The sequence below is a fragment of the Petaurus breviceps genome, unplaced genomic scaffold, assembly GCF_028583685.1.
Source record: "Petaurus breviceps papuanus isolate PSGF00001 unplaced genomic scaffold, PetGlider_PUasm1.0 90823, whole genome shotgun sequence".
In the NCBI taxonomy this organism is placed as follows: domain Eukaryota; kingdom Metazoa; phylum Chordata; class Mammalia; order Diprotodontia; family Petauridae; genus Petaurus; species Petaurus breviceps.
In genome coordinates, this window is record NW_027187352.1 from 18357736 (window position 1) to 18377644 (window position 19909).

Below are 19909 nucleotides of genomic sequence, written 5' to 3' on the forward strand. Positions count from 1 at the left end.
ATTTGGGATTTTCTTGACAATGATACTGGAGTGGTTTGGCATTTCCTTCTCCAGTTCATTTTGTAGATGAGGAAAATGAGACAACGGGGGTAAGTGACTTGCCCAGGGTCACACAACTAGTAAGTATCTGAAGACAGATTTGAACTTAGGTCTTGCTGATTCCGGGGTCACATTCTAGCCAATGGGCCACCTAAATGCCCTAGTGGTTAAAGACAAGATAATTTGAAAGGAAGTGTACTAGTGGTTGAGACAATCAACGAATGCTTCATGTAGAAGATAGCACTTGGCCTGCTTCTTGAAGAAAGTGAGAGATTCTATTAGGCAGAACTAATGAATGTCCATTGCAGGTATGAGGGCTGGCCAGAGGCACAAAGATGGGAGATCAAGTGTTGTGTCTGAGGTGCAGAGGGAAGGATGGTCAATATAAGCTCTTAGAAAATAACTTTTATATGATTATAGAAAATTAACCAGGCTTTTTCCTATATAAAGAAAACACTTCCCAGAGGATCAAAATGACAACTTGGTGTTTGGGTTGAGCTGAGCAATGGGATATCATCAGTCAGCTACATTCATGATACAGGCTGTGGTCTTTAATAATTAAGGGTTTTCAAAGTTTCATTTTTTTTCTCCAGTACTGAACTATAACTTTGACTCAAGAATCACAGTTATAAGATTTACAGATCAATGGATTTCAGTCATCTCCCTACCTCTGGTGTCTTCTTTCATTTCATCCTTCCCATACCTGTCAACTTAATCTCTCAAAAAATGTTAATGGCTCCCTATTATCAAATAGGACCGTCAGGAAAAAGCTTTGAAATCTAATAAGACTATATATGTGTGTATGTGTATATCAGTTTTAGACATATACATATGTATGTGTATATATGTTGAAAACTGATACATGTGCCTATAATAAATATATGTGTGTATATACATATATGTATATGTATGAATATATTTATTGCTCCTCCACATGAATTTAATTACTAAGTGCATCCATCAAATATATATGAATGTGTATACATATATGGTATACATGCATATGTGTATATATGTATATATACATACACATATATCCATTTTAAACACTACTTTTCTTACAAAATCAAAGTCCAGTTATCATAATCTATTATTCAAGACCTATATAACCTGAGCCTTTCCTACCTTTCTGGTCTCTAAACATCCCATTCAAGGAATTAACCTTTTTGGAATGAAATCTTTTAGCAGTATTTTACATACTGTACTACTTTATTAAACAGCATATAACAATGGCATTTTAACTCCCATTCATAGATTGGACTCTGTCAAATAAATTTCAACCTGATGAAATCCTTCTCTACCTAGAGGCAATCAGGTGGCACAGTGGATAGAGCTCTGGGCTTGTGTTCAAGATGATCTGAGTTCAAATCCTGCCTCTGATACTCCCTTCCTCCTCCTGTCTTTTTTTTTTTTGGAGGGGGGAAGGCAGGGCAATTGGGGTTAAGTGACTTGCCCAAGGTCACATGGCTAGTTTCGTGTTAAGTGTCTGAAGGCAGATTTGAACTCAGGTCCTCCTGACTCTAGGGCCAGTGCTCTATTCACTGTGCCACCTAGCCACCCCAGATACTTCCTTCCTATGTGACCCTGAGCAAGTCACTTAATCTCTCTCTGCCTCCATTTTTCCAACTGTAAAATAAGGATAATAATAGTACCTACATCCTAGGGTTGTTGTATGAAATGAGAAAAGATTTATAAATCCCCTAGCACAGTATCTACCAAATAGTAGGCCCTTAACACATGCATGTTTCCTTCCTTCAAGAACCAGCTCTGACCCCTTCAAGGAAGAAATTCCCTAATTGTCCCAACCAGGACTGATTTCATCCTGCCCAAATTTCCCAGATGCCGCATTTTGTCTCATATTCAAAAGCACAGTTATTGGGACACGAGTAACAGGCATCCCCCTAAACAACTAGGAGTTTCTTAAAGGAAGGGAGGGTCTCCTTTCTTTCATCTTTCTATACTTAGCACCATGAACAGTTGCTGGAACCCAGTAGATGATATTAAAGGTGTGTTGAACTGACTGTTCTTTTTGATGCAGGGTCATCATTAAGCTCAACAATTAACATGCTATGCTATAATATGGTGATCTCAGTGGCAATTAAGGTGGGTAGGACCAGAGATGTAACTAACAATTTTGGTGCCTGGCACAAGCTACTGTGTTCATTTGCTTTTGTGTCCTGTATATGTAATTGTTCCAATGATCAAGATCTCTATTTTTTAACACAGTATCAAATCATGTTGATGATTAATGCTTTGTAATATAGTTGAAAATCTGCTACTTCTTTTCTATTTATTTTCATTACCTCCCTTGAGATTCTGGACCTTTTGCTCTTCCATATCAATTTCATTACTATCTAAGTGCCTTCATCAAACAACTTTTTAAAGACAAATGCAAATAACAGGGTACCCTGGCACCCAAAGACCAGAGTAATGAGGAGAGGAGAGGGGAGGGGAGGGCAGGGAAAGACCTCAGGACATTGTCCCCATAAGGCCACTGTTGGTAAGGCTATCATTGGGGACAGAGGGGAGTAGAGTGTATCTGGGAGCAGGGGGAAGTAAATGAAGAATACCATCCAGTAGCTTCCTATTTGAATGAATTTTTCCTACTAACTAGTTGCTGTTCCATTTTGTTCTGTTGCTAAGTATAAGTCCGTATAGGTACCATAAGGGTTTTCTAACACGTGGTGCCCTTGGACAAAGCCCAAATTATCCTACTATAGTTATGGCTCTGGGAAGGACTATCCACCCCAATATTAAAAGATCTTAGCTTGCTATGCAATTTTAGTTTTATGTCTGATTTTTATAGTTTTTTGCCTCATTCACTGTTCACTGACAGGATAACAGCCCATTCCTTCTGCCCTTCTGGACTTCATGCCTCTGCTGTGGTCTCACCCTGGAAGCTGAGGCATGCTTATCCTGGTGAATCCATCTGTCATGGAGGCACCATCCCCCACTGGTCACCTCCTCCCCAAAGCTCCATTTTGGCACAGACTAGTCAATCTTCACTCCCCTCCGGGCTGGATTTTACCACCACCTACCTTTATTGCTCCCTTTGGTGTATGGTCTTCCTCTATTAAACTAGAAGCTTCTTACAGGTGGGGACTGTCTTTCTTTTTGCCTGTCCTTTTAGACCCAGTATTTAAGCTAGTCCCTGGCACATATTTAGTGCTTTATAAATGTTTGTTTTTCTTGCCTTGCCTTCTCCTTGGTGGCAATGTCCCTTTTCTAACACCATGCCTTATTCAACCTTCTATTTGCTATTTCTAGTCTTCCGTGTGCCGGGAAACAAGATTGCCAGAATAGTTAGAGCAGTGTTTAGTGAGAGAATTTCCTATGAAGAAAGTTTTGGTGGAAGGGATTTGTGGCATTGATTTTGCTTGTTCAGTTTTTGCTTGTTTCAATCTTGAATATAAAGTTATTTGTAATATATGTCGTTTTCCCTATCAGAATGTGAGTTCCCTTGGGGCAGCTAGGTGGCACAGTAAATAGAGCACTGGCCCTGAAATCAGAACCTGAGTTCAAATCCAGCTTCAGACACTTAACACTTACTAGCCGTGTGACCTTGGGCAAGTCACTTAACCCCACTTGCCCTGCCCTCCCCCCTCCAAAAAAAAAAGAATGTGAGTTCCCTTAGGGATCATGTTTTTGTCTCTCTGTATCCCAAATGCTTGGCACAGTGCCTGATCCATTAATAAGTGCTTGTTGACATAACAACTACAGTTATCTGTATGTATGCCACATCTCCCTACAAGAATGTAAAACTCTATGGGGACAAAGTTAGTCAATTTGCTACTATATAAATTCCATATAGCCTCCCAAGTTCTGCATGTAGTAAAGACTTAGTTATTCATTGAATTTGCTACTCCAGGATCTTGGCAGTGTCCCCAAAAGCTGAGGCAACTGTCTAAGGCCATAACTAAGGACATCGATTCAGAAAAGTGACCTCCAGCTAATGGAAACATTACTAGCAATATTCAATAGGGACATCCCCTTTTGGGTCATAAGTTCACAGACTTAAAGCTTTAAGAGATTCCATAGGTCAGCTAGTCAAACACCCTAACTGGAAGATTTCCTATGAAAAATAAAACCTTTCTCTGTTGGGGAAAAATACTGAACATGCTACAGGTTAACAAATTATCGATGAGTATTATTAAGATTTGTACCTCTCTATCACACAGTAAACATTATGTTAGAGATTACGGCGTTGTTATAGGACTAGCCCCCCCCAGAACCTCCGGCCATTCACCTCCTACAACACTGAAGGGAATAAGGAAAAGAGACAGAGAGAAACACAGAGATAGAGACAGACAGATGCGTAACAACAAAGAAGCCACCTTACTGCTTTGCAGAACATTCTTCAATTTAAATGGAGGGCAGAACGAAACTTTGAGGCCACCAATGCTTCAGCTCTGCCCCATCCTCCATTACTTGGCAGAATCAAAAATAACTTTGTTGCAGAAGAGATTTTCAGACTCAGAACCTGAAATGATGTGTTTGAAGAAGGCAGGCCCTCAAATGCAATACCCTCGGTGCCAGGGCTGATGACTAAGACAAACAGATTCCTGGAGGATGGCATGAAGTTCACTCCAAAGTGCCCAGGGAACAACCCTATTACTGCACAGCAGAATAACAAATAGAACTGCAGGTTTCCTTCACAATTCAGCTCAAGGACTACTTCTTCCAGGAGACTTTTTCCCTAACCCCCACTCCCTCACCCTCACCACCACCACCACCATGTGAATATCTGCCCTCCATTTACCTTAAATTTCCTTTTATTTTACATGCATACATTCTTGCCACCAAATTTCCTGGCATTGTCAAATTGTTTGACATTAGAAACTAAAATGAGTTTCAGTAGAAATGACATTAAAGAAGAGGCCTCCGACCATCTGCTTTACTGCTGCACCCTAAGGACCATGGAACTCTTCCATCTGACTCGTCGCTGAAACTTTCCATTTCTGTTGTCTCCAAATTACAATGTGAGCTCTTTGAGAGTAGGGATCATCTTTTTTCTCTTTTTGTAGCTCTGGGTTTAGCACAGTGCTTTTGTGTATAATAAATTAATTAATAATTAATTAACTACTACTTTTGTTTCTATTCATTCATTCCCACCCCCTTTGTCCCCAAAATGAAAGCTCCCCAAGGGCAGAGATGGCTGAATTTTCATCTCTGAAATTCCAACACTTAGCCCTGTGACTGGAACACAGTAGGCATTTAATGAATGTCTCTTGATTGGTTGATGGATTGAATCATAACAAACAACTACAGCCCCATTTGTTAGGCCCCACCCTGCCCCTTTCCCTGCACACTGGAATCCAAGGAACAGACATGTCCTTTATCCCAAAAGGGGACCAGGGGACCTGGAATTTTTCTATGAGATTGGACTCAATTTTATTTCTGGGTTCTGTTAGGCTAATCATGGCTAGACTTTCAAGTGAGAGGGTTAAATCAGATGATTTCTAAGTTTTCTTCCAGCCTTAAATATCATGATCTCAAGTAGTAAATATACAGTATACATTCCAGATTTCTATGGGTGTTTATCCCATTTCCTCCACTGAACCCTGAAAATTTCAAATTATCTTTTGTACCTCCCCTCAGCACCTGAACAAAGCAGGTCCTGTTTAATCCTAGTCCCTAAATATGGCAGTTCCCCAAGGTTTTCCCCCTTGGCAAGTAAGTGGCTCAGTAGAGTAGGACCAAAGTTCTGGACCTGGAATTCAAATGCAGCCTTAGACACTTATTGACTGTGTGACCCTGGGCACTTAACCTCTGTTTGCCTCAGTTTCCTTAAATGTAGAGTGAGTATAATAATAGCACTTACCCCCCCAGGTTACCGTGAAGATCAAATGAGATAATCTATAAAGCACTTAGCATAATGACCAGCCCATAGTAGATATTTAATAAATGTCTATTGATTGACTATTACCTTTCTACCCTCCCAGTCCTCTTATATTTTACTCCCCTTCACATATACCATATTTCAGCAACACTGGCCTCTTTTGTCCCTCATACAAAACCATTTCCTAGTTTCTTCTCCTTTCATTGGCTGACCCCTTGGAATGCTCATCTGTATACCATACAGATTCTGTGATAAGAGATCAAAACTGCTATCAGGTCCACACAGGACAATGCAAAGAGAATAGACTAGTTCCATCAACCTGCCTCTCCTCTTTCTCTTATCTGGACTTCTTGGTCCCATAGAAGCAGCTGTGGTATAGTGAAGAGAGCAAGCCTTGGAGCCATGAAGATCTGGGTTCCAGTTTCATCTCAGAGACAGACTACTTCTATGACCCTGGACAAGTCAAGTCAAGTGTTCTGAGCAAGGTCCAGTCCCTACCCTATCCTGGACAAACAGGACAATAGAAAGGGAACTCATTCTTCCAAAAGTCTTCCTTACCGCAGCAGAGCACTTCCCCCCAAATCACAATTCATATTTATGTAATGCTTTAAGGTTCACTATGCCTTTTTCTCATCAAAACACCATGAGGTAGATGGTTTAAGTATGATTCCACATTTTATAGAAGAGTTAAACTGAGGAGATTGAAGTGACTTTTCTGGAGGAACACAGCTGACAAGTGTGAAAGCCACATTTGAGAGCAGGGTTTTATGACTAGGGGTGTGAGGTTTGTTTATTTGTCTCCCTCTCTTCCCATCAGCACATTGAATCTCCAAAATGTGCTTAATATACCTATACAGCATTATGTGTATATATGTAACTCTATACACATCTCACACACTCTCAAAAGGATTTATAATTCCATGAAGTTGGAGATCCCCTCAAGCAATGAAGATTGTAACTCATCTTTGCCTTCTTTTCCTTTGCAACTCTTGTCCACTTTCTCCCATAATTTCATCAAGGAACTCACCCAATGTGCTAGACGCCTTCCTTACTTTCTCCCAACATTGTGAAGGTACTGTTGGAACCCTGTTTACTGTCCAACTGTCTTTTCTAGCTCTTGTCAAATAATGGAGCCATTTTCACTTTTTATCATTCAATTCCCTGATGACATCTGACTCTTGCCCTTCTATGGAGTTCTATGGGGGAGGGGGAAAGGTGCAGGTAGGTGCTAGTTTTAGAGATGGGAAAACTGAGATTACAAGAAATTAAATGATTTGCCTAGTGTCACACAGCTAGGAAAACCTGATGTAGAATTTGAACTTGGTTCTCCTGACTCAAAGTCTAGGTTCTTATCCATTATACCCCCTAGTGCTTCTCCTCTCCTCCCCTCCCTTCCTTTCTCTCTCTCTCTCTCTCTGTCTCTCTGTGTCTCTCTCTGTCTCTGTCTCTCTCTCTGTCTCTGTCTCTGTCTCTCTCTCTCTGTGTCTCTCTCTCTGTCTCTCTCTGTCTCTGTCTGTCTGTATGTCTCTCCCTCTGTCTCTCTCTGTCTCTCTCTCTTTGTCTCTCTGTCTCTCTCTCTGTCTCTGTCTCTCTCTGTCTCTCTGTCTCTCTCTCTCTCTCTCTCTCTCTCTCTCTCTCTCTCTCTCTCTCTCTCTCTCTCTCTCTCTCTGTCTCTCTCTCTCTCTCTCTCTCTCTCTCTCTCTCTCTCTCTCTCTGTCTCTGTCTCTGTCTCTCTGTCTCTCTCTCCCTCCCTCTCTCCCTCTCATATTTAGTCTTCCAGTTTAAAAAATAGTTTCCTCACAACAACCCTGTGAGGTAGGTGCTACAAGTACATTTGTCCCTATTTAGTGATAAAAGAATTGAGTCTCAGAGGGACCAAGAATTGGCCACAGGCACAGTGCAAAAAGAGAACTCTTTCCATTACACTACATAATCTACAACACACATCCTGTCTATGTGCTATAGCCTGTGATGCCACATGGACTGTAATTGTAGATGGATGTCAATTTAGGACCTTAAACCATATAATTTTCTGTATTCCCTCCAAATATCATCATTTAGAGACATCTCATATCCTTAGTTTTACATTGCTAATGTTGGTGGTGTGACAATGTTAACCTGGAAAATGAGAATTTTAGTGAAATGATTAGAAAGGTAAAGCTGGAAATAATGAGCTACGGATGAGAGAACCAGGACATAGTTAGTAGAATGGGCCTGATGCTCACAGGGGAAACAAAGAGACCAGCAGATACAACAAAATTGCTTTTTTATGTAGAGTCCCCATTGGAATTTATGCCTCTGAAGTACAAGTAAGGGCTATATGTGGCTGTGGGTTTTGTACATGGTATGTTATGCTGTGGGAACAGACTAGATGTGTTATAAAAAAACAACTGTAACTCTAACATAATAATCAAGAAAATAGTTATGAACATGCTATACCAGTTGACAATAATGCCAGGGCCTTGGTTTCTACCCTGGTAAAGTGAGCCTATTTGGAAGAATATGCTGAAATAATGAGAGCAGCTCTTTAGAGCCCTTTGCCTGCTTTTCTTTGAGAAGCTTCTGTTTTATTGATTTTCCCATTTTAAAAAAGATGTAGCTTTCATTATATGAGAGACACAGTAGGAAATGTTAAAAATTATGTGAATGAACTAGAAGAAAAATGACTCTGAAAATACACTGAATACCATATGCAGGGACATGGCTGTCTCACTACAGTTACTGTGTCCCACATGTCTTCTTCCTGGAAGCCTCCCTAGAAGCGATCTTCCTTGGAGGCTTTCTGAAGCAATCTTCCTGCTGTAGAAGACATCATCATAGAATCTCAGAGGTAGAAGTGATCTCAGAGGCTGGTCAAGTCCAACCTTGACATGCATAAGAATCTCTCCTGTACAACTTGCCAAACCAGTAATCAAACTCATATCACTTAGTGTCCAAATAAGAGAGAATCATCATCATCATTATCATGAACAACAACATAATTATAAATAGTGCTTGCAATGTGCTGTGCTAGGCACTTCACAAATATCTTATTTGATGCTCACAATAACCCTGGAAGATAGGTGCTATTATTATTATTCCCATTTTACAGATGGGAAAATTGAGGCAAACAAAGGTTAAGCAATTTGCCCAAGGTCACACTAAGTGGCTAAGACTGTCTTTGAAGTCAGGTCTTCCTAACTCCTGGCCCAGCACTCTATCTACTGTACTACCGAACTGACCCATGATGTAACACATGACGTATGAAGTCTGGGGTTGATCCTAGGGACACCACTCCTGTGTGGAATTGGGTCCCTAAGGAAGGGGGCAGCTAGGCGATGCAGTACAGTGTTGGATTTGGAGTTAGGAAGACCTGACTACGAATCTACATAGCTGTGTGACTTTGGCCAAGTCATTTGTCACCTCTCAGATTCAGTTGCCTCATCGGTAACATGTAGATAATAATAGCACCTACCTTGCAGGGTTGTTGCAAGGATCAAATGAGATGAGCGCTTCAAAACCTTAATGTGCTGGATAAATGTTAATTGTTACAGTTGTTGTTGTTATTAAACATTATCATCATCATTGCTGCTGTTGTTTACATCCCTAAAAATACTATGAGTATTTGCAGGGTTGTCACATGGAAGAAAGATTAGATTTACTCTGCTTTACTTCAGAGAGCAGAACTAGGAATAATGAGTGGAACTCATAGGTCAGCATTGAACAAATGTCTTTGGATGGATAGATTGAGGGATGGGTAGGCAGATGAATGGATGAATGTAGGAAGGAATGGTTGGATAGATAAATGTATGGCCTTTCCATACTGTTTACCCACAAAGTATGAAAGAACATTAGACCTAAAAAAGGTCCTTAAAGCTCATCTAGTCCAATCTACATTTTTCAACAAAAAAAAAAAATAAACAGGTTTAGCAGAGAGGTAATGCAGCTTAAAATTGCACAGCAAGGACAAACCCCCGTGTCCCATTTCATTGCTTTTTCCATTAAACTACACTGCTTCCTTCTTTGTTCATTCTCATCTTTTTATACCTTGAAATATTCTATCTTTTACATCCAGGATGTCTCTTCCTACCCACCCACCCCCACCCATTTATATTTTCCTATGTCTTCAGAAAGTCTCTTAGAAGTATATCCTCTAGGAAATCTTTCTCCTCCTCATCCTGAATGTTCTGTCATTTAAAATCTCCTGCAGTGTTCATCACCATTTTTTACCGCACAACATTGTAAAGAAAGGCAAATAAAGAAAATTCAGAGGATCACAGAATTTTGGACTTGCCAAAGTCATTAAAACACATTGAGTTCAACCCATATCCATAAAACAACCCCTACTTTAATACAATCTGCATGTAATTATCTAGAATTTTTCTGAAGAACTCCAATGAGCAAGAAAGGTTGAAGTTCTCAATAAAATGATCATATTCATTGATAGTGCTTAGAATTGTTCAATGTTCCCTGGTGTGAAACTGCCTGGAGATCAACAATCACAGAAAGGTTTTGGCTTCTTAAAATTCTAAGATGATGTATGTCTAAAGTCTAGAGTCACAGCAAGTTCTTGGGTTTTCATAATTGGACCAATCACCCCTTCTCTGTCCCACCTCACTCCCACCTTGGGCATAGATCTGCCCTCCTATAACCAAGAAAAAAAATCAATAACAATCTTCTCAGTTGGTAATAATTGGGATAGGAAGGAAAAAGAAGATCAAACTCATACTCAGAGACAACTAAATTTAAAAGAATTTATGCCAAGATCTATTAAATTTAACAAAATTTAAGAGGAACTCCATGAATGGTGCTGACAATACAGCAAAGGGCATTGAGTTAGGGGTGGGGGTTGAAAATGACAAAGTAAAACGCCAGGCCTCATCAGTCAACAATTCCATGGAAGAACTCAAATCCAGTGTCCTTTGCCCTCTGCCACTGGTGCTGCTTTAGACGATTTAAACAAAGCAAGGGCTACACTTAAGACATTGTCTCGAAACCCGAAATCGCATACAGTAAGAACCGTTCATGGATTACCCAGTGGCCATACTGGGCGAGCATCAGTCCACATCCTCTGCCTTGCACAGGGGTTGAAATGCCAGGAAATTCTAGAAGGTAATACTTTGGATCACAAACAACCCAGCTTATAGCATACCAGTAGTTTACCAACAACACAACCACAATGCCCAAAGGAATAAATCACTGCTGTCCAATCCACCCATTTGACTTTGACTTTTACAGCAATTAGAGAGAAGTGGGCCACTCAGACTCTTTCTCCACATGCTCTGTGGCTCTCTCTCTATAGAACAAGATGGGGAGTACAGAGAGGTGGGACATCTGGTATCTATTCCTAGCTCTGCCTTTGACATACTGTTCCACCCTGGGCAGGCCTCTGACTCCCTGTCTTTAGGCTCCCCATCTGTAAAACAGGGATAATAACATGGTACCTATTTGTTTCTAAGGCACTTCCAGATCCTCTGATGAAAGACTACACACAAATGCAGAGTTGGTAAGACTATTATTAAACCAGGAAGACTTGAAAATTGCAAATCAGTGTACTCATCACTATTAACCTGTCAAATGGGAGAAATGACAGTGAAGTTTCCCTATCGGTTGTCTCTGATATCAAATATTGCTGATACACAGGCAATCCGGGGGAGGGGGCAGGGAGAGAATAACAACAACCATATATTTTAATGACCATCTAAAATTCAACTCATCAATAGTCCATTTAGATCAACTAAGCCCTGCTCCTGTTCCTCTGTCTCGAAAAATTACAAGATTCACTACTGTAGAAATGTATGGTACATTATCTTCTCATAATATATTTACTCTCCTCTCCAAAGCTTCATTCCTCTTGCAGAATCTCAAGAAGTCACCAAGAAGGCGATAAGAACTTTCAGCCTTCTGCCTCACCAGATTGGGAATCAAAAATCTCAGACTTACAGTACAGTGGTGGACAGGCATCCAGGCAGGGGGCTCCACTGAGCAGTTCTGGGCTGGGCATTTTCCTTGGTTGTGCTAAAAACAACAACAACACAGAATTACTATATATCCATATGATGCACACAATGTAGATCTAAGCTGACATCTAGCATGTCTATCATACCAGGTTTAAAAAGGTTTCTGTTATCTAGGCCTTTGGCCCCTGTCTTCTATTCATGGAGGAGCCAAGCAAGAACAAAAACAGAAGCCCAAATGTAGAACCATGAAAACTCAGAGCTGGAAGTGATCTTAGTGATGTAAGTGAATCTCAATATTTCATTGATAAGGGAATTTAGTAGACAGGGAGGCAACACATCAACCCCCCAGACTGTCAGCTCTTTCAAGGCAAGCGCTCTTGGGTGTTGCTTTTTTAAATCTTTCTTTGTATTCTCATAGTTTAGCACAGTATCCAATGCATAGTAGGCACTTTATAAATGGTGGCTGACTGACTGACTGACCAAGGTCACATAGATAGCTGGAAAAAAGAGTTAAGATTGGAAGCCAAAGGATGAGATATTCTAAGTTCCTTGATTCTTGCCTGAATATCCTTCTTTCTTAAAGCTTAATCACTTGTTTTGACTTTATGGGAGGCAATGTGCTATATTAAAAAAGACTTCTGGATTTGGAGACAAAAAAATTTAGAGTTCAAATCCTATTTTAATGCCTTCTAAAAATAACAACTAGCATTTACATAGCACTTTAAAGTTTGCAAAAATGGTTAATAAATGTTATCATTTGATTCTCACAACAAACTTAGGAGGTAGGTGCTATAGTATCCCCAGTTTACAGTTGAGGAAACTGAGGCAGGTGGAGGTTAAATGACTTTTCCAGGAACACAGAGCTAGTTTGACATAGTATTTAAACTCACATCTTCCTGATTCTAGGCTCATTGCTCTAACCACTGTGCAACCAAGCTGCCTCTGTGACCTTGAACTTTACTATTCTGAAATGAAGTTTTCTCACCTGCTAAATTAAAGGATTGGTCTAGATGCTCTCTCAAGCCCCACCTAGCTTTAGATCTATGATGCTAAGTATAAATATGTCTAACAACATTCCTTATCACCTACCTACCATCCACTATAATTTCCTTGAGAATAGTGACGCTGTCATCTGATTTCAAATTCATATCCCTAGTATTGCCTGATAGATATATGTGTGCATATCTCCTCTGCACCTGTGACTTCAATGGTACCAGGAACTCCCAGTAAGGAAACACTTTTCACCAAAGCAGGTTTTCAGCAATTTTCAGTCTTAATAAAGTGCCAAGGTGCCTACGTAAGGGGCAAAATCCAGATCATTCTGACTCTGAGACTAGCTCTCTGGCCACTATGATATAAAAGGTAAGTACCTCTAGCCATGAGGATAATAGGTACTTAATATAAGTTTCCTGTATTGACCTGCATTGAAACAAGTTCTCAAGCTAAGGTAAACTCATCCAATTTGGCTCTCTTATGAAATCTTCTTTGGCAGTATTTTCCCAAGTACCATTTCTCTTAGTCCCATTGGTAATAAAGTATGATGCTTTTGTCAATAGATTTAATGCTCATCTTTTTTTCTGCCTCATCCATGATCTTGTCTTTCTTTTACTTTGTTTTTTTTTTCATTTCATTAATCCATTAATTCAATTTGATATAACATTATTAAGCTCCTACTATGTGCAAGGTTCTGGAGTTTGTTTTTTTTTTAAAGGCATTTCCCCCAAACAAACCCCTGAGTGATGCCTGAACCAGATTAAAATGTATTTGGAAAATATTAAATAAAATAAATTTAAAAATACAAGATGACACAGATGATGTTAATTTGCAGTTTTCTAAGTCAGTAAGCAGCCAGGATCTATTTCTATTTGAGTTTAAACCTCTGTAGTGTGCTGAAATGGTGAGAGCACCAGCCCCAGAATCAGAAAAACCTGAATTCAAATCTGACTCCAGATCCTTTCTAGCTGTGTGACTCTTGGCAAGTCACTTAACCCTATTTTCTTCATTTTCCTCATGGGTAAAATGAGCTGGAGAAGGAAATGGCAAACCAATGCAGTAACGCTGCTGAGAAAAATCCCAAATGGGGTCACAAAGAGTTGGACACAACTGGAAAATAAAACTGAACCACTGTAGTGGAAAGGGTACAGGTTTTAAAGAAAGGAAAGAATTGGGTTTGAATCCTGCCTCAGATACTCACTTGTTCATCTAATTATGAACAATTTACATCACCTCCCTGAGTCTGTTTTCTCCCCAGTAGTTGTGTAAAGATCACATGAGATGATCTGTGAAAAGCACTTTGCAAACCTTAAATGTATTTAAATACCAGTTATTGTGATGCTGATGGAAAGTTCAGTGGGAATTATGTATTGTACCACCAGCTTTTTTTCTAAGGCATCAAAGAACACATGAACTGAAAACTGTTAGACATAGTTTCTAGGTAATTAATAATTTTATTAATCATGCTAGCAATGATTAATAAAAGGAGTCAGTGGACAAAGACCCTTCGTGGAACTCACTCAATGCGTATGTGCACTTAGAAGAGTGGGTATTCCTGAGAATGGCAATCAACTCTGATTGGTTAATAAGTAATGAAAGAATGAATATTATAATGAGAAGTGGGCTTATTCTAATAAGACTCTGGGGGACATGACTCTGATTACTCAGCCTTGGTCAAAGAGACTTATCTCTCTTATCCAGACTACCCCAGCCTAAAGCAATCTAGACAAAAGGGGGTCCATCTCTGCTCAGACCTGGTTGAGGGGAAGACAATGGACAGAGATTCACCTAGATGAATTCTTTGTAGGGCTGTCTAGTTAAGAGGAGCAACACCTCCCACCAGGAACTGGAAGATATGTACCCCCTGTGGGTTTTGGCAATCTCATCCATCCATAATGTCCTTCAGGGGCGTCCAGGTGGCTCAACGAGTAGGATCACCAGCCCCAGTGTCAGGATGACCTGGGGATCGATTCCGGGCTCAGACACTCAGCACCACACCCAGAAATAACTGGCCATGTAACCTTGAGCAAGCTACTTAACCCCGATTGCTTTACAAAAGAAAAAAAAAAAACAATGTCCTTCAGATACTGCCTCAGTCTAGTAGAGAAAGAGGATCCAGGAAGGGGGAAAATCCTGGAAATCCCCAATAATTGGTTATTTTATGTTCCTTTCTCTTACTTCTCATCATCTTCTCTTGCTAATAAACAAGTTGTGTAAGTCCTTCCTCACCTTTGCCATGAATATAAGAATTTAGGTAATTAAGTATGTTTAGAGGATTCCTCATAGAATATGGACTAGATACCCTCTGAGGCTCCCTCAATTCTGGAGACCAATGACTTGGATCAATGATGGTGAATATAAAAGGTTTTCTTTTAGAGCCATCTATAGTCATTATGTTTATACTTAAATTATAATATAAACTAATTATATGGGACCATGTTCAGGGGTCATTACCTATTTAACTATAAGATACATGAAATGTATGCCCTGTAAGATGGGGGGTTGCTCTCTAAGTGATAACTTAAGTCAGATAAATGGAAAGTGTTCATTTGCATGCACAGCCATTCCTAGGCTGCTGGGAACCCTCCCTCCCCCCGCCCCCATCCTCTCACTCCCACACATAGCCAGCCTGCTGGAGGCAAGTACTCATGGAGGCTGAAGGGCAAGCCTTCTTTCTGTGGTGCTGCCAGCTGATTCCAAAAAAATCCCTGAGGTTCTCATTCCTTTCTTCATTCATTCATCCAAAAAGCATTTACCTCAGGACCCCTGCCACCATCCAGCACCTCCTTCAGAAGGGATCGGAGCTGGCTAGCCAGCCACAGCAGCCCTCTAGATTTTGTCTCAATAAAAATATGACTAGAGAAAAGGAGAGCACTGAACATCATTTGTCCTAAACTGAACCCTGCCTGCAATGACTCTGTCGACAAGATTCTGAGACTGTGTGCCAAACTGCCTGCATCCATACAAAGAGGTAAAAGAAGAGAAGACTAAATAAATTATTGTGTGCATAAATATCTACATGGATAGATACACAGATACATAGACAGATGTAGCTATATGCACATACATTTCTATTGATACACATATATGTTGGAATAAAGACATATGTATGTCTATCTGTACAATCTATGTGTATGTTTGGATCAAACCTATGATTTCATTATCAGAATCTGCCAGAGGAGGCAACTCCCTCTGCTAATGAGTGGAGGCAACTTCTTTGCAATTTATAGTCATTGTTTTCTAGTCTTGTAGTTTATTTATAGATGCCTGTGGGCACTGACAGAAAGGTTAAGTGACTTGCCTCAGGGTCATAAAGCTAATATATGTCAGAAGCAGAATTTGTACCCAAGTTTTCCTGACCCCCAAGGACAGCTGTCTGTCTACTACACCATGTTTTTGCTGTTGTTCAGTCATGTCTGACTCTTCATGACCCCATTTTAGGTTCCCTTGGCAAAAATATTGAAGTGGCTTGCCATTTCCTTCTCTAGTTCATTTTACAGATGAGGAAACTGAAGCAAATGGGGTTAAGTGACTTACCCAAGGTCACACAGCTGATAAATGTCTGAGGCCAGATTTAAACTCAGGATGATGGGTCTTCCAGACTCAAGGACCAACACTGGGCCACCTCACTTCCCTTTCTCTCATTTGTTTCCCATGTAATCTTCATTTTCATCCCACCATGATATCATTGCTTTCTTATTTGTATTCTGACTTGGGTAAGTTAACAAGAAAATTGAAAGGGGATGGAAATGAGAGATAGCTATAAAGTGTTTTTAGAAGGAAGATGCATCTGCCTGTCTCTCTGGAAAACAACACAAGACTGTTCTGAGCATCAAGAGATTGCTTCTCATCCTAATTCTTAAGTCACTTCCCTTTTGTGTCCTCTATATTCCACCTTTGAGGTTCTGTATCCTTATATTTAAAAATAGGGAGATTGGGTGAGAGGGTCTCCTTAGATCCCACCCAGCTCCCATTCACAATGGTTTCTCATCCAGGCTAATTAGAAAACAGCACTGCATTGAAAATCACGAGACCAAAGTTGTACTCATAACTCTAGCACTGATCTAATGAGCTATGTGACCCTGGACAGCTCTTTGGGACTCCCTTCTAAAAGAAGAGTTAGATCAGACAATCATGAAGGCAGCATGATACACTGGGAAAAGAACTGGATTTGGAGGCAGAGGATGTGGTCTAGAATCCCAGCTCAGATACTTGTTATCTGGGTGACTTTGACCAATCAACTTCTCTGGACCTCAGTTTTCTCATCTGTACAATGAAGAGGTTGGTATAATTCCAGAAGACTCATAATGAAGCATACTATCCCCCAACCCTCCTGACAGGTGATGTACTCAGAGATACATATTTTTTTAACATGGCCAATGTGGGAATTTATTTGCTAGACTATTTCTGTTGTTGTTTAGTCATTTCAATTGTGTCTGACTCTTTGTGACCCCACTGGGTTTTCTTGGCAGAGATACTAGAGTGGTTTTCCATTTTCCATTACCATTTCCTTCTCCAGTTCATTTTACAGAAACTGAGGGAAACAGGGTAAAATGACTTGCCTAGGGTTACATAGCCAGTAAGTGTCTGAGGCCAGATTGGAACTCAGGTCTTCCAGACTCCAGACTCAGAACCCTATCTCCTATACCACATGGCTACCCTTTCCTTGACTATACATGTTTGTTATAAGAAAAGTTTAAAAGAAAAAAGTTCTTGTAACAAATTTGCTTAAATACACACACACATATAATAAGAGTTTTTCTTTTTAGTTGGGGTGGAAAGAGAAGATAGATTTTTGTCCACTGGAAAAATATTTTAAATGAGGGGTTGTATTTAAATTCTCTTTTAGCTGTAAAACTCTGATTCTATGGTACCCAATGCCCCATTCTATCCCTAAGATTCTATGATTCTAGGTTGATGACAGCTGGTGGTAAGGAATGATGAGTTTTGGCCTCTTTTTTTTAAACACTGGGTTTTTTGAAAGGTTGATATTCTCAAGTGCTTTCCTAGTCCCTGACTACAGGTTTTCTGACATTCAAGTATTGATATCTTTCACACTATTTTCACTCCAAGGCCTGTGCAGATGATTCAAATATGCTGGGCTGTTATACCTCAAATGGATGCAAATATAAAAAGACCTGGGCAATGGCCAATTCATCAAAGGAAATTCTAAAAATCTCCTAGTCTTTTTTTTTTTCCCCAAGCCTGTTTCCTTTAAAAAAAAAAAAAAGGTAAATGGAACTTTGCTTTATCAAAGGTCACTCACTCATTTCCAGAAGAAGAAAAAAAATCAAGTTTAGACCACCAAAATAAATGCAAACAGATTTATAGAGTTTTTATTATTATTTTTCTCCTTTTCTTTATTTTTTTTCTTTTTCTTTTTTTTAAAGAGAAATTTAAGTATTCTTATTTGCTTTGTAAATGAGGTGTGGGAAATGTAGAACTATTCAGTAAAAAAAAAAATAAAACAAATACCAAAAAAAAGTTAAGGAAAGGAACCAAGAATAAAAAAAAAGATGTGAGAAGGAAACAGATTTCTGGACTGTGAGTTGGGAGACCTGACTACAGGTTCAGCTCTGCCAGTTACTAAAGGTTTGATTCTAGTCAAATTCACTTCTATGTGACCTTAGGCAAGCTACCTAAGCTTTCTGAGTCACAGTTTCTGCCTAGGAAACATGAGAGGACTAGAATAGATGACCCACAAAGAGGATGGGAGATAAGGAGGGGAGTAATAATTTATACGGTACCTACTATGTGCCAGTCACTGTAGTAAGTGCTTTACAAATAATATCTCAGTTGATTACTTGAAAAGGCTCTTATAATTCTAAATCCCTAAATCAAAGCTTCGTGAGTCTCAGATCCCCTTCTTAATTGCAAGGTTTTTTTTGACTATGTGCAGTCTGGGGGTTGGGCTAGATCAGAGTTATAACTAGGGTGGGGTGACCCACTAAGCTTTATTTCAGGATAACAACATTTACTCCTTCAGCAGCAGGCGGGGGCAGGGGGGGAGGGGAAGAAAATACTGAGCTTAGCACGAAGGTTCTAAGAATAAATTAGTAAAAATTGGAAGACCCCAGATAACGCACTTATTTCTGCTTCTTCCACCTTTAGGGGCTGCACATCAAGTGAGCTTCCCCCTTCCCAGTCCTACATTGCTCCTAGGCAATGGTAGCACAGTGGTCTTGGAGTCAGGAATACTTAAATTCAAATTCACATTCAGATACTTACTAGAAGTGTTATCCCAAGTAAGTCATGTAACTTCGGCCTGCCTCAGTTTCTTCAATTGTAAAATGGGCATAATAATAGCATCACCTACTTCCCAGGATGATTGTGAGGATTAAATGAGATAATATTATAAAAGCACTTAGCACAGTGCCTGGACCATTATAGGCATTTAATTAATGCTAATTCCCCTGGTAACTCTCCCCCAGTAACAGACAAACCAACAGTGCTTGGCTCAGTATTGGAGTCTCTGTCCTCCCTGGGATAATTTCCTAGAAACTCTCTCTCCATCCATGTCACTCTCATTAAATGAAGAGAAAAAATTCTTGCAGTTTCCTGTCATCTCCGGGATCAGTTATGACCTCCTCTGTTGGGGCATTTCAAGTCCTTTGTAATCTCGCCCCAACCTACCCTACCTTTCCAGCCGTTTTGTACATTATCCTTCTTCACAAACTCTAGGCTACAATAAAATGGAATTCTTGCTGTTCTTCAAGCCCCAAGCCATCTCCTGTCTCTGCCTGTGGACTAGCTGAGACTCACTCCTAGGATGCCCTCCCTCCTCCTCTCTGACTCTTGGAATCCCTCCTTTTTTTCAGGGCTCCATTCAAGGGCTACCTTTGACATCAAGCCTTTCCTGAGTCTTCCTTTTGCTAAGGCTATCTCCCAAACACTTTGTATTTATTTATGCATACCATATAGATAATATTTAGAGATATACATATACACATGCATGTATACAATACACATGTAAGTGTATATACATATATATGTGTATACATATATACACATACATATGCGTGTGTATGTGTGTATAGTTGTTTCCCCCAACAGAATGTAAGTTCCTTGAGGGCAGAGATTGTATCTTTTATTAAAAAGT

At 39.9% G+C, this 19909-nt stretch overlaps 1 protein-coding gene across 13 annotated transcripts in view; it reads right to left on the minus strand.

The window, feature by feature from the left end:
* Positions 1–19909, minus strand: part of DLG2 (discs large MAGUK scaffold protein 2) — a 2470643-nt gene that overhangs the window by 2099052 nt on the left and 351682 nt on the right. For all 13 annotated transcript variants that reach the window (XM_069070968.1, XM_069070969.1, XM_069070964.1 and 10 more), the window contains one exon: positions 11801–11875. In XM_069070968.1, coding sequence (XP_068927069.1) covers positions 11801–11875 — 75 coding nt within the window. The remainder of the gene's footprint in view (positions 1–11800; positions 11876–19909) is intronic.